Source organism: Fringilla coelebs (genome assembly GCF_963513975.1).
Source record: "Fringilla coelebs genome assembly, chromosome: 29".
Taxonomy (NCBI): Eukaryota; Metazoa; Chordata; class Aves; order Passeriformes; family Fringillidae; genus Fringilla; species Fringilla coelebs.
Genome location: NC_140055.1, coordinates 250283 through 264926, shown reverse-complemented (window position 1 = coordinate 264926; position 14644 = coordinate 250283). Strand labels below are relative to the sequence as shown.

Below are 14644 nucleotides of genomic sequence, written 5' to 3'. Positions count from 1 at the left end.
CGGCGGGGCCCGGGCTGGGGGCGTTTGGGGGGTCCCCGGGACCTCCGGGGGGATCCTGGGCAGCGCCGGGAGGGTCGGGAGGATCTCGGGGGATCCCGGGGGGATCTGGGGGGGTCTCAGGGGGATCCCGGGAGGATCCCAGGGGGGTCTCAGGGGATCCCAGGGGGATCTCAGGAGGATCCCGAGGGGGTCTCAGGGGGTTCCTGGGGGATCTCAGGAGGATCCCGAGGGGGTCTCAGGGGGTTCCTGGGGGATCCCAGGGGGATCCTGGGGGGTCTCAGGGGTTCTCAGGGGATTCCAGGGGGGATCTCTGAGAGGTCTTGGGGGGGATCTTGGGGGATCCTGGGGGATCTCAGAGCACCCCAGGAGGATCCTGGGGGGATCCTGGGGGAACCTTAGGAGGATCTCGTGGGAATCTTGGGGGGATCTGAGGGGATCCCGGGATGGCGGCGCACGCGGTGCCGCGGTGCCGGGCGCTGCGCGGTGACCCTGGCCGTGTGTCCGGTGACCGTGTGTCCGGTGTCCGTGTGTCCAGTGACCGTGGCTGTGTGTCCGGCGGTGACCGTGTCCGTGTGTCCGGTGACCCTGGCCGTGTGTCCGGTGTCCGTGTGTCCGGTGACCCTGGCTGTGTGTCCGGTGACCGTGTCCGTGTGTCCGGTGTCCGTGTGTCCGGTGACCGTGTGTCCGGTGTCCGTGTGTCCGGTGACCGTGTCCGTGTGTCCGCAGCGGTGCAGACGCGCTTCGTGGAGGAGCCCGAGGACCAGACGGTGGTGGCCGGGCAGAGAATCGTCCTGTCCTGCGTGGTGCTCAACTACTCCGGCATCGTGCAATGGACCAAGGACGGGCTGGCCCTGGGCATGGGGCAGGGCCTGAAAGGTGCCGGGGACAGGGGGGACACCGGGGGGGACACTGGGGGTGACACAGCTGGGGAGGGCTGGCCTGGGCATGGGGCAGGGCCTGAAAGGTGCCTGGGGACAGGGGGACACTGGGGGGGACACAGCTGGGGAGGGGGGCACAGGGCATGGGGCAGGGCCCGGGGACAGGGGGTGACACAGGGGGTGACACAGGGTGGCGAGGGGTGGCCCTGGGGGTGACACCCATGGGAAAGGGCGGGGGGCTCTGGGGGCTTCCCAGTGTGGCTTCTCAGGGCTGTCCCCACAGCCTGGGCGTGGGACTGGAGTGTCCCTGTGGGATGGGGGTGTCCCCATGTGTGACCCATGGGACTGGGGTGTCCCCAGTGACCCCGTGCTGTCCCCATGCCATGGGGTGTCCCTGTGTTTCCGCACTGTCCCCACTGTCCCCGCGCTGTCCCCCCAGCCTGTCCCCGTGCTGTCCCCATGGCATTGGGGTGTCCCCATGGGATGGGCTGTCCCCCTGTCCCCGCACTGTCCCCCTGTCCCCGCGCTGTCCCCGCTGACCCCGTGCTGTCCCCATGGGATCGGGCTGTCCCCCTGTCCCCGCGCTGTCCCCCTGACCCCGCGCTGTCCCCCTGTCCCCGCACTGTCCCCACTGTCCCCGCGCTGTCCCCGCTGTCCCCGCGCTGTCCCCCTGTCCCCGCGCTGTCCCCCTGACCCCGCGCTGTCCCCCCAGCCTGGCCCCGGTACCGCATCGTGGGCACGGCCGACTCGGGCCAGTACAACCTGGAGATCCGGGACGCCGAGCTCTCCGATGACGCCGTCTACGAGTGCCAGGCCACCGAGGCCGCGCTGCGCTCGCGCCGCGCCCGCCTCACCGTGCTCAGTGAGGGCTGGCCCCTGTCCCCCTGTCCCCGCTGGCCCCCTGTCCCCGGGGCCCCACGCGCTCCCCAGTGTCCCCCACGTCCCACCCCGGTGTCCTCCAGGGCCTCTCATGTCCCCTCACCATTCCCTGTGCCCCACACGGTCCCCAGTGTCACACACGGTCCCCAATGTCCCACACTGTCCCCAAAGTCCCACACTGTCCCCAGTGTCACACACAGTCCCCAATGTCACACACTGTCCCCAATGTCCCACACTGTCCCCAAAGTCCCACACGGTCCCCAGTGTCACACACAGTCCCCAATGCCCCACACGGTCCCTAGTGTCCCTTTCCCTGTGTCCCCTTCCCCTTCCCGGTGTCCCCTCCCCGTTCCCAGTGTCCCCTCCCCATTCCCTGTGTCCCTTTCCCTGTGTCCCCTCCCCATTCCGTGTCCCCTCCCCGTTCCCGGTGTTCCCTCCCCACCACCAGGGTGTCCCTCCCTGTCCCCAGCCGCTGTCCCCTCTGTCCCCTCCGCAGTCCCCCCCGAGGACCCCACGATCGACGGCGCCCCCGAGATCCTGCTCAGGGCGGGGACCCCCTACAACCTGACGTGCCGCGCCCGCGGCGCCAAGCCCGCCGCCACGCTGGCCTGGTTCCGCGACGGGCTGCAGCAGGACGGGGCTGTCACCAGCACGGTATGGCCGTCCCCAGAACTGTCACCCTGTGCTCCCTGTCCCACTGCCACCCCTGTGTCCCCTGTGCCCCCTGTGCCCCCTGTCCCACTGTCACCACCATTGCCCGGTTCCGCGACGGGCTGCAGCAGGACGGGGCTGTCACCAGCACGGTATGGCCGTCCCCTCGGTGTCCCCACAACTGCCACCCTGTGCCCCCTGTGCCCCCTGTGCTCCCTGTGCCCCCGTCCCACTGTCACTCCTGTCCCACTGTCACCACCGTTGCCCGGTTCTGTGACGGGCTGCAGCAGGACGGGGCTGTCACCAGCACAGTATGGCTGTCCCCTGTGTCCCCACAACTGCCACCCTGTGCCCCCTCTGTGCCCCCTGTGCCCCCCCTGTGCTCCCTGTGCCCCCTGTCCCACTGTCACCAGCACGGTATGGCCGTCCCCTGTGTCCCCAGAATTGTCACCCTGTCCTGTGTCCCCATGTCCCCGTGTCCCTATCCTGGCTGTAGCTCTGCTGGGTCCCCAGCCCCACTGGAGCTGTCCCATGTCCCCATGTCCCCAGCCTGGCCGGAGCTGTCCCCATGTCCCCTGTCCCCTGTCCCCATGTCCCCGTGTCCCCAGCCCCACTGCAGCTGTCCCCTGTCCCCTGTCCCCGTGTCCCCAGGAGGTGCTGGCCGACGGGAAGCGCGAGAGCACCACCAGCCTGCTGCCCATCACCCCCTCGGAGCTGGACATCGGCCGCGTCTTCTCCTGCCGCAGCTCCAACGAGGCCGTGCCGGGCGGGAGGGAGAGCTCCGTGCGCCTCAACGTGCACCGTGGGTGACATTGGGGACATTGGGGACATCCTGGGGACATGGGGACATCATGGGGATATGGGGACATGGGGAGAGCTCCGTGCGCCTCAACGTGCACCGTGCGTGACATTGGGGACATTGGGGACACTGGGGACAGGGATAGGGACAGGGAGAGCTCCGTGCGCCTCAACGTGCACCGTGCGTGACATTGGGGACATTGGGGACATCCTGGGGACACTGGGGACACTGGGGACATGGGGAGAGCTCCGTGCGCCTCAACGTGCACCGTGCGTGACATTGGGGACATTGGGGACATCCTGGGGACACTGGGGACACTGGGGACATGGGGAGAGCTCCGTGCGCCTCAACGTGCACCGTGCGTGACATTGGGGACATTGGGGACACTGGGGACAGGGATAGGGACAGGGAGAGCTCCGTGCGCCTCAACGTGCACCGTGCGTGACATTGGGGACATTGGGGACACTGGGGACATGGGGACATCATGGGCATATGGGGACATCATGGGGATATGGGGACATGGGGAGAGCTCCGTGCGCCTCAACGTGCACCGTGTGTGACACCAGGGGACACTGGGGACAGGGAGAGCTCCATCAGGGACAGGGGACAGGGACACGGGACACGGGGACACCGGGACATGGGGACACGGGCACAGCGGGGTAGGCAGGTGGATGTGGGCGTGGGGGGATTTTGGGGGGGATTTCGGGGGTTCTGGGGGATTTTTGGGGTGTCACAGGTGGGGGCGGTGTCTGTGGGTGGGATTAGCTGGAGGGGGAGGAGGAGGAGGAGGAAGAGCAGCAGGAGGAGGAGGAAGAGCAGGAGGAAGAGGAGGGGGAGGCAGGGCCGGGACTCGGCGGCCAACACCGACCTCCGGTGGCCACGGCAGGAGGGGACAGCGGGGACAGCCCCGGGGCGGGCCGAGGGTCCCCACCATGACGGGGGTGGGATTTGGGGTCCCCACCAGGACGAGGACAGGGCCGAGGGTCCCCAGCAGGACGGGGGCGGGGCTGCCCCCCCGCAGAGCTCTGGGGACCCCCCGGTGTCCCCGTCTGAGCCGCCGCTGTCCCCGCAGACCCCCCGACGGTGACCTTGTCCATCCAGCCGCAGACGGTGCAGGAGGGCGAGCGGGTCGTGTTCACCTGCATGGCCACGGCCAACCCCGAGATCAAGGGCTACAGGTGAGCCCCAAAACCCGCGGGGCCGGGGGCACTCGGGGCCACACAGCGTCCCCAGCCCGGCTCTGCGTCCCCTCCCCTCCCCAAACCCCTGGGACTGCAAATTGGGATTGGGGTCAAACATCCCCACCCTGGATCTGTGCCCCCTCCCCAGAACCCCTGGGACTGGAAATTGGGATTGGGGTCAAACGTCCCCACCTTGGCTCTGCGTCCCCTCCCCAAAACCCCCTGGGAACAGCGAGTGGGATTGGGAATTGGGATGAGGATTGGGATTTAGGATGGGGATTGGGAATTGGGATTTAGGATGGGGATTGGGAATCGGGATGGGGATTGGGATTTAGGATCAGGATCGGGGTCCCACAGTGTCCCCAGATGTCCCCAGCATGGCTCTGTGCCCCTTCCCCAAAACCCCCTGGGAACAGCGAGTGGGATTGGGAATTGGGATGGGGATTGGGAATTGGGATGGGGATTGGGATGGGGATTGGGAATTGGGAATTGGGAATTGGGATGGGGATTGGGAATCGGGATGGGGATTGGGATTCCGGATGGGGATTGGGAATCGGGATGGGGATGTCAGCTGGCCCGGGGTGCCACGGTGTCCCCGCTGTCCCCAGGTGGGCCAAGGGCGGGGTGATCATCGAGGAGGCCAAGGAGAACAGGTACGACACGCAGGTGGACTACACCTTCTTCACGGAGCCCGTGTCCTGCGAGGTGCACAACGACATCGGCAGCACCAACGTCAGCACGCTGGTGGACGTGCACTGTGAGTGACCCCAAAATCCCCCGGAGCCCCCAGACCCACCCCTGAGCCCGAGACCCACCCCAGAGCCCCAAACCCCCACAGAGCCCCCTCCCCACCCCAGAGCCCCAAACCCCCCCCAGAGCCCCAAAATCCCCACAGAGCCCCAGACCTCCCCAGAGCCCCAAACCCCCACAGAGCCCCAAACCCACCCCAGAGCCCCAAACCACCCCAGAGCCCCCTCCCCACCCCAGAGCCCCCAGACCAACCCCAGAGCCCCAGACCCCCCCAGAGCCCCAAACCCCCCAGAGCCCCGGACCCCCCCAGAGCCGAAATCCCCCCAGAGCCCCAAACCACCCCAGAGCCCCAGAGCCCCCTCCCCACCCCAGAGCCCCAGACCCACCCCAGAGCCCCAAACTCACCCAGAACCCCAAACCACCCCAGAGCCCCAAACCCCCACAGAGCCCCCTCCCCACCCCAGAACCCCAAACCTACCTCAGAGCCCCAAACCCCCCCAGAGCCCCAAACCCACCCCAGACCCCCCCAGAGCCCCTCCCCCCCCCAGAGCCCCCCCCCACGCCCCCCTGCCGCTCTGCCCCAGTCGCCCCCCGCATCGTGGTGGACCCCAAGCCCACGGTGACCGACATCGGCTCCGACGTCACCCTGACCTGCGTGTGGTCGGGGAACCCCCCGCTGACCCTCACCTGGACCAAGAAGGAATCCAACATGGTAGGGGCTTCCGGAATGTTCCCCGTGCCCTCGGGGCCGGGGGGGCTCCACGTGTCCTGAAATCCCCAAAGAAATCCCCAAAAAAACCCCCCAAAAATCCCCCAAAAAATCCCCCTCCCAAAAAATCCCCCTCCCTAAAACTCCCTGGAAATAGGACTGGGATTGGGATTGGGATTTGGGGTTGGGATTGGGATTTGGGGTTGGGATTGGGATTTGGGGCTGGGATTGGGGTTGGGATTTGGGATTGGGTTTGATATTGGGTTTGGGATTCGGGAATGGGGTTGGGTTTGGGGTTTGGATTGGGTTTGGGATTCAGGATTGGGTTTGGGATTCAGCATTGGGATTGGGATAGGGTTTGGGATTCAGGAATGGGGTTGGTTTGGGATTGGGGTTGGGTTTGGGATTGGGGTTGGGATTGGGGTTTGGATTGGGTTTGTGATTGGGGTTGGGTTTGGGGTACCAGACGTGGCCCCTGAATGTCCCCACCATTCCTTGTCCCCCCTCCACGCCCCAAAACCCCCCAGAATCAGGGCCTGGGATTCCCAGGGGGATGATTTGGGGCCAGGCTGCTGAGCTTTGGGGGATGTCCCCAAGTGTCCCCGGCTTCCCCACAGGTGCTGAGCAACAGCAACCAGCTGTACCTCAAGTCGGTGACGCAGGCGGACGCGGGCCAGTACGTCTGCAAGGCCATCGTGCCCCGCATCGGCGTGGGCGAGAGGGAGGTCACGCTCTTCGTCAACGGTCAGCCCCCCAGAAACCCCAGAAACCCCAAAAAACCCAAAAACCCCAAATCCCGATCCCCCCTTCACCCCGGTCTCGCTCTCTGCAGGCCCCCCGATCATGGGGGGCCAATTCCCCCCACAATCCCCAAATCCCCGATTTCCCCCAAATCCCCGATTTCCCCCATTCCCCTAAATCCCTGATTTCCCCCATTCCTCCCAAATCCCTGATATCCCCCAAATCCCCGATTTCCCCCTTTCACCCCAAATCTCCCATTTCCCCCATTCCCCCTAAATTCCCCATTCCCCCCAAATCCCCGATTTCCCCCTTTCACCCCACACTCCCCCATTCCCCCCACACTCCCCCATTCCCCCCAAATCCCCCATTCCCCCCAAATCCCCATTCCCCCCAAATCCCCAATATCCCCTTTTCACCCCACACTCCCCATTTCCCCCATTCCCCCCAAATCCCCAATTTCCCCCTTTTCACCTCGGTCTCGCTCTCCGCAGGCCCCCCGATCATGGGGGGCCCATTCCCCCCACATTCCCCAAATCCCCGATTTCCCCCCAAATCCCCATTCCCCCCTTTCACTCCAAATCCCCCATTCCCCCCACTTCCCCATTCCCCCAAATCCCCCCAAATCCCCCCTTCACCCCGATCCCCCTCTCCGCAGGCCCCCCGATCATCTCCAGCCCCGCTCTGCAGTTCGCCGTGCGCGGCGGCCGCGGCAAGGTGGAGTGCTTCATCGGCAGCACGCCGCCGCCCGACCGCATCGTGAGTGCCCGCCCCAAACCCCAAACCCCAAACCCCAAACCCCAAACCCCAAACCCCAAACCCCACACCACCCCGCACCCCAAACCCCAAACCCCAAACCCCACACCACCCGACTGCATCGTGAGTGCCCCACCCCAAACCCCACACCCCGCACCCCAAACCCCGGACCCCGCACCCCACACCCCAAACCCCACACCCCACACCCCACACCCCACACCCCACACCCCGCACCCCACACCCCAAACCCCAAACGCTGCTGCCCCTGGAGAGGCGATCGACACAAACACGTTCCGTTTGTCACTAAATACGGGGATGGCTAACGGGGTTTGGTGGGTGTGGTTTTAATTAAATGGGATTTATAGATATCAAATAAATAATATAAAATAATAAATATAAATGACATAAAATATATAATAATATATAAAATATAATATGGTTTAATAGGTATGTTTCTATTAAATGTAATTTAGATATCAAATAAATAATATAAAATAATAAATACAAACTATATAAAATATATAATATATAAAATATAGTATGGTTTAATAGGTATCTTTATAATGAAATGTAATTTGTAAGTATCTAATAAATAATATAAAATAATAAATACAAACTATATAAAATATATAATATATAAAATATAGTATGGTTTAATAGGTATCTTTATAATTGTAATTTATAGATATCAAATAAATAATATTATAAAGATAAACTATATGAATTATATAATAAAATATAAAATATAATACGGTTTAATAGGTATGTTTATAATGGAATGTAATTTGTAAGTATCTAATAAATAATATAAAATAATAAATATAAATGACATTAAATATATAATAATATATAAACTAAATTATCAAATATATTATAAAATAATATGAATAAGTATCTATATAAAACGATTTAGAAATATAAAATATATTATTTTACAAGGAAAATATTATAAGTAATATATAATAATAGATACTCAAAACACAATTTATAAATATAACGAATATAAAAATGTAAAATTAAATGTGATAACTGTATAAATATCAGAGTAATTGACAAACCCCAATATGAAATAGAATATATTTTAGAGAATATATATAAAATATAAAACCAAGGAGCAGAGAATCATTTCTGTCCCTGTGAGACAATCATTTCTGTCCCGTGGGACAATCGTTTCTGTCCCCGCGCGGCGCTGAGCAGCCCCTCCCCGCAGGCCTGGGCGTGGAAGGAGAACATTCTGGAAGCGGGGACGCTGGAGCGCTACACGGTGGAGCGGAGCAACACGGGCAGCGGGGTCCTGTCCACGCTGACCATCAACAACGTCATGGACGCCGACTTCCAGACGCGCTACAACTGCACGGCCTGGAACAGCTTCGGGCCCGGCACGGCCATCATCCAGCTGGAGGAGAGAGGTGACAGGGGACACAGCCTGGGGACAGTCTGGGTGACAGGGAATGGCCCCAAGGTGGGCTGGGCACGGCCATCATCCAGCTGGAGGAGAGAGGTGACAATGGCAGGGAGCTTGGGGACAGTCTGGGTGACCTTGAGTTGGGCCGGGCACGGCCATCATCCAGCTGGAGGAGAGAGGTGACAGGGGACAGTGCTTGGGGACAGTCTGGGTGACAGGGAATGGCCTCAGGGTGGGACAGCTTCGGGCCCGGCACGGCCATCATCCAGCTGGAGGAGAGAGGTGACACCAGGGACAGTTTGGGGACAGTCTGGGTGACAGGGAATGGCCTCGGGTTGGGACAGCTTTGGGCCCGGCATGGCCATCATCCAGCTGGAGGAGAGAGGTGACAGGGGACAGTGCTTGGGCACAGTCTGGGTGACAGGGGATGGCCTCATGGTGGGACAGCTTCGGGCCCGGCACGGCCATCATCCAGCTGGAGGAGAGAGGTGACAGGGGACAGTGCTTGGGGACAGTCTGGGTGACAGGGAATGGCCTCGAGTTGGGACAGCTTTGGGCTGGCAAAGGTGACACCCGGAGGAGCTTGGGGACAGCTTTGGGCTGGCAAAGGTGACACCCGGAGGAGCTTGGGGACAGCTTTGGGCTGGCAAAGGTGACACCCAGAGGAGCTTGGGGACAGCTTTGGGCTGGCAAAGGTGACACCCGGAGGAGCTTGGGGACAGCTTTGGGCTGGCAAAGGTGACACCCGGAGGAGCGTGGGGACAGCTTTGGGCTGGCAAAGGTGACACCCAGAGGAGCTTGGGGACAGCTTTGGGTGGCCTGAGCTGGAAATCCGGGAGAATTCCTCCTGGGCTCGGTTGGGGCGGGGGCTCTCCGGGGAACCCCTGGAATTGTGGGGACGGGTCACCTTGGTGACCCCACGCTCGCTGCTGGGGGTCTGGGGTGTGGCACCGTCCCCAGCTGTCCCCAACCGGCCGTGTCCCCGCAGAGGTGCTGCCCGTGGGCATCATCGCCGGGGCCACCATCGGCGCCAGCGTCCTCCTCATCAGCTGCCTGCTGGCCCTGGCCTGCTTCCTCTACCGCCGCCGCAAAGGAAGTGAGTGGGGACAGGGACACTCTGGGGACACTGGGGGTCACTCTGGGGTCACTCAGGGGTCACTCAGGGTCACTCAGGGTCACTCTGGGTGCATCCTCCTCATCAGCTGCCTGCTGGCCCTGGCCTGCTTCCTCTACCGGCGCCGCAAAGGAAGCGAGTGGGGACAGGGGACACTCTGGGGACACTCAGGGGACACTGGGGGTCACTCAGGGTCACCCAGGGGTCACTCTGTGGTCACCTGGCAGGCCGCAAGGACGTCACTCTGCGCAAGCTGGACATCAAGGTGGAGACGGTGAACCGGGAGCCGCTGACGCTGCACACGGACCGGGAGGAGGACACGGCCAGCGTGTCCACGGCCACCCGCGTCATGAAGGCCATCTACTCGGTGAGGGACGGGGACACCGGGCCGGGGACGGCCACCGGGGATGGCCGGGGGGCACTGGCAGAGTCCCCAGCCCTGGGAGTGTCCCCAGCCCTTGAAGTGTCCCCAGCCCTGGGAGTGTCCCCAATCCTGGGAGTGTCCCCAGCCCTGGGAGCATCCCCAACCCTGGGAGTGTCCCCAGCCCTGGGAGTGTCCCCAGCCCTTGAAGTGTCCCCAGCCCTGGGAGTGTCCCCAAGGCCAGGCTGGAGCCACCCGGGATGACGGGAATGTCCCTGCCCGCGGATCTTTAAGGATCTTTGGGGTCTTTTCCATCCCAAAGAATTCCAGCGTTCCCTGGGCTGGTTTAATGGGATTTTGGGGATCAGTCCTGGACCCATCCCTGATCCCATGGATCCCATGGACTCCCCATCCCTGATCCCATGGACTCCCCATCCCTGATCCCACAGATTCCCCATCCCTGATCCCATGGATTCCCCATCCCTGATCCCACAGATTCCCCATCCCTGATCCCATGGACTCCCCATCCCTGATCCCATGGATCCCATGGATTCCACGATCCCATGGATTCCCCATCCCTGATCCCATGGATTCCATGGATTCCACGATCCCATGGATTCCCCATCCCTGGAAGTGCCCAGCTCCCCCTCGGACCCACCTGGGCAATCGGGAGCCGTCCCTTCCCATCACGGGAGGGGTCTCAGGGTTCCTCCCCGCCCGTCCCATCCCAGAATTCCATCATTCCATAATTCCATCACCATTCCCATGGGGTTTTTTCCAGTCGTTCAAGGACGACGTGGACTTGAAGCAGGACCTGCGCTGCGACACCATCGACACCCGCGAGGAGTACGAGCTCAAGGTCCGCTCCCGCCGGGATTTTAGGGTGGGGAAAGAGGGGCAGGTCCCAAATTATTTTTTTTCTTTTTTTCCCCCCCGGAATGGGCGGAAAACTCCTGGGATTTCAGGCGTGAAGAGCTGGAGCTGTTGGGATGGAGGGGAAATTTTGGGAACAGGCAGCTTGGATCTGCAGGACTGGGGATGAGATCGCAGGGAGCGGATGGAGATGCTCCGGGGAGGGATTTGGGATGGATTTTAGGGAAAAAGGGGGGGTTGGGCTCCGGAGCAGCTCCCAAGGGAATGGGCACGGCCCCAAAAATTCCAGGAGCGTTTGGACAAGGCTCCCAAGGGACAGGGTGGGATTTTGGACTTGGATGATCTTGGCGTGTCCACTCCAACCTTGATATCCCTCAATTCCAAGAGATCCAGAATTCCATCAAATCCGGCCCTGACCTTGTCCCGTCCCCCAGGAATTCCCAAGGAATTCCCACGCCCCCAAACAATCCCAAGAAATTCCCACGCCCCCAAGCAATCCCAAGGAATTCCCACCCCACCAAGCAATCCCAAGGAATTCCCACTCCCCCAGGCAATCCCAAGGAATTCCCACCCCCCAAACAATCCCAAGGAATTCCCACTTCCCCAAGCAATCCCAAGGAATTCCCACGCCCCCAAACAATCCAAAGGAATTCCCACTTTCCCAAACAATCCCAAGGAATTCCCACACCCCCAAACAATCCCAAGGAATTCCCATGCCCCCAAACAATCCCAAGGAATTCCCACTCTCCCAAACAATCCCAAGGAATTCCCACCCCGCCAAACAATCCCAAGGAATTCCCACGCCCCCAAACAATCCCAAGGAATTCCCACCCCGCCAAACAATCCCAAGGAATTCCCACCCCGCCAAACAATCCAAAGGAATTCCCATCCTCCCAAGCAATCCCAAGGAATTCCCATGCCCCCAAACAATCCCAAGGAATTCACACACCCCCAAACAATCCCAAGGAATTCCCACTCCCCCAAACAATCCCAAGGAATTCCCACCTCCCCAAACCATCCCGAGAGACCCCCACCCTCCATCCCCACCACCCCGCGCCCCTCCACCCCCGGCACTCCCAAACCCCTCTGTTTTCCCCCCATTTCTCCCCGCCAGGACCCCACCAACGGCTACTACAACGTGCGCGCCCACGAGGACCGCCCGGCCTCGCGCTCCGTGCTCTACGGCGATTACCGGGCCCCGGGCCCCGCGCGCTTCGAGGCGCGGCCGCCCTCGCGGCTCTCGCACTCCAGCGGCTACGCCCAGCTCAGCTCCTGCTCCTACGCCCGCGCCGGCCCCGAGTTCCCCCCGGAGGCGGCGGGCACGGTGGGCACGGTGGGCACGGCGGCGCCGCCGGGGGACACGGCCAGCCAGCTGTCCTACGAGAACTACGCGGGCGTGGGAGCGGCGTTCCCGGGCGCGGCGGCGGCGGCGGCGTTCCCGCCCTACCGGCTGGGCTTCGGCGGCGCCTACGAGCCCTACGAGGCCGTGGGCAAGTTCGGCGGCGGCGGCGGCGGGGCGCGGTTCTCGTACACCTCGCAGCACTCGGACTACGGGCAGCGCTTCCAGCAGCGCATGCAGACGCACGTCTAGGGCGGGCAGGGCTCCGCGGGTACGCGGCCGGCGGCCCCTGATATTCAGGGGTTCGCCCGCCGCCCCGATCCCGACCCCCCCGGTTTTCCTTGGAGCTTCCGTTCATTCCGTTGGTTGTTTTGCCGGTACTTCCCCGCCCCGCCGCGGGCGCAGGGCAGGGGGCGGCGCCGCGCTGTCCCCCCTGTGTCGCCCGCCGGGGTTTGAGCCCTGTTGTTGGTCCCGGAGCTTTCCCAGGGAGCAGCTCTGCGTGTCCCTAAATCCAGGGGGATGTGTGAATCCCAAAAACAGCCCCGTCCCGACCATTCCCATTGGGATCTGCGTGTCCCTAAATCCAGGGGGATGTGTGAATTCCAAAAACAGCCCTGTCCCAACCATTCCCATTCCCATTGGGATCTGCGTGTCCCTAAATCCAGGGGGATGTGTGAATCCCAAAACAGCCCCGTCCCAACCATTCCCATTGGGATCTGCGTGTTCCCAAATCGGAGGGACACACAAATCCCAAAACCAGCCCCATCCCAAACCATTCCCATTGGGATCTGCTTGTTCCCAAATCCCGAGGGACACGCAAATCCCAAAAACAGCCCTGTCCCGACCATTCCCATTCCCATTGGGATCTGCATGTTCCCAAATCCAGAGGGATGCACAAATCCCAAAAAAACTGCCATCCAAATCATTCCCATCCTGAACCATTCCCATTCCCATTGGGATCAGTGGGAGGGTTCTGTGTGTTCCCGAATCCAGAGGGACACACAAATCCCAAAAAGCCCCATCCCAAACCATTGCCATTCCCTTTGGGATCCACGTGTTCCCAAATCCAGAGGGGACGTGCAAACCCCACAAAACAGCCCCAGCCCAAACAATTCCCATTCCCTGAGGGCTCTGCATGTCCCCAAATCCAGAAGGACGTGCAAATCCTAAAAAAAACCCCGTCCAAACCATTCCATTCCCCCATTCCACCAGGATCAGCAGGGGAGTTCTGCGTGTCCCCAGATCCAGAGGGACACACAAATCCCAAAAAAACCCCATCCCAAACCATTCCCATTTCCATTCCCATTCCATTTGGGATCCACGTGTCCCCAGATCCACAAATCCCACACCAGCCCCATCCCGACCATTCCCACTCCCATTCCCATTCCCATTCCCACTCCCATTCCCATTCCCATTCCCATTCCCTGTGCCTTGATTTCGGGGCTGGCTGCCCCCGCTCCCCCATCCCAATCCCCCCGGAGCGGCCGCGGGGGCAGTTTGGGGTTTTTGGGGCAGCCCCCGTTCCGTGCGCACACCGTTCCCATGGGATCCCTCCGGGGCCCCATCCCCGTCCCCCCTGTGAATGTAAATCCAGCGGGAATCGCATTCCTGGGAATCCCCAAACTTCGGGGTCAGGAGCTCGGCCGGGGCTGGGGGGCACTGGGGGACCCCGGGCTGGGATGAGGATTTGGGGGGGACGAGTTTGGGAGGGAATTCCCAGCCCCAGTTCCCAAATTCCCAAAGGGACCCCAGTTTGGGATGGGGGAATTTGTGGGGAAAATCTTGGAAGGAATTCCCAGAGGATTCCCAGCCCCAGTTTGGGATCGGGGAATTTGGGGGGGACGAGTTTGGGAGAGAATTCCCAGCCCCAATTCCCAAATTCCCAAAGGGACCCCAGTTTGGGATGGGGGAATTTGGGAGTTTTAGAGAGAATTCCCAGCCCCAATTCCCAAAGGGACCCCAGCTTGGGATGGGGGAATTTTGGGGGATGAGTTTTGGAGGGAATTCCCAGAGGATTCCCAGCCCCAGTTTGGGATCGGGGAAATTTGGGGATGAGTTTTGGAGAGAATTCCCCACCCCAGTTGCCAAATTCCCAAATGGATCCCAGTTTGGGATGGGGGAATTTGGGGGGGATGAGTTTTGGAGGGAATTCCCAGCCCCAATTTCGGATTGGGGATTTTGGGGGGTTAATTTTGGAAGGAATTCCCGGTC

The 14644-nt window shown here is 61.3% G+C and overlaps 1 protein-coding gene across 1 annotated transcript; it reads left to right on the top strand.

The window, feature by feature from the left end:
* The first annotated feature begins 765 nt into the window (after nt 1-765).
* KIRREL1 (kirre like nephrin family adhesion molecule 1) lies at nt 766-13050 on the top strand. Its single transcript, XM_084223341.1, has 14 exons — nt 766-876; nt 1591-1740; nt 2254-2411; nt 3060-3210; nt 4280-4385; nt 4997-5145; nt 5723-5850; nt 6465-6591; nt 7244-7344; nt 8552-8750; nt 9735-9842; nt 10088-10227; nt 11003-11080; nt 12209-13050. Exons 1-14 carry the CDS (start codon nt 858-860, stop codon nt 12683-12685), a joined length of 2091 nt encoding a protein of 696 aa, XP_084079467.1. The 5' UTR covers nt 766-857; the 3' UTR covers nt 12686-13050.
* Nucleotides 13051-14644: the final 1594 nt, after the last annotated feature.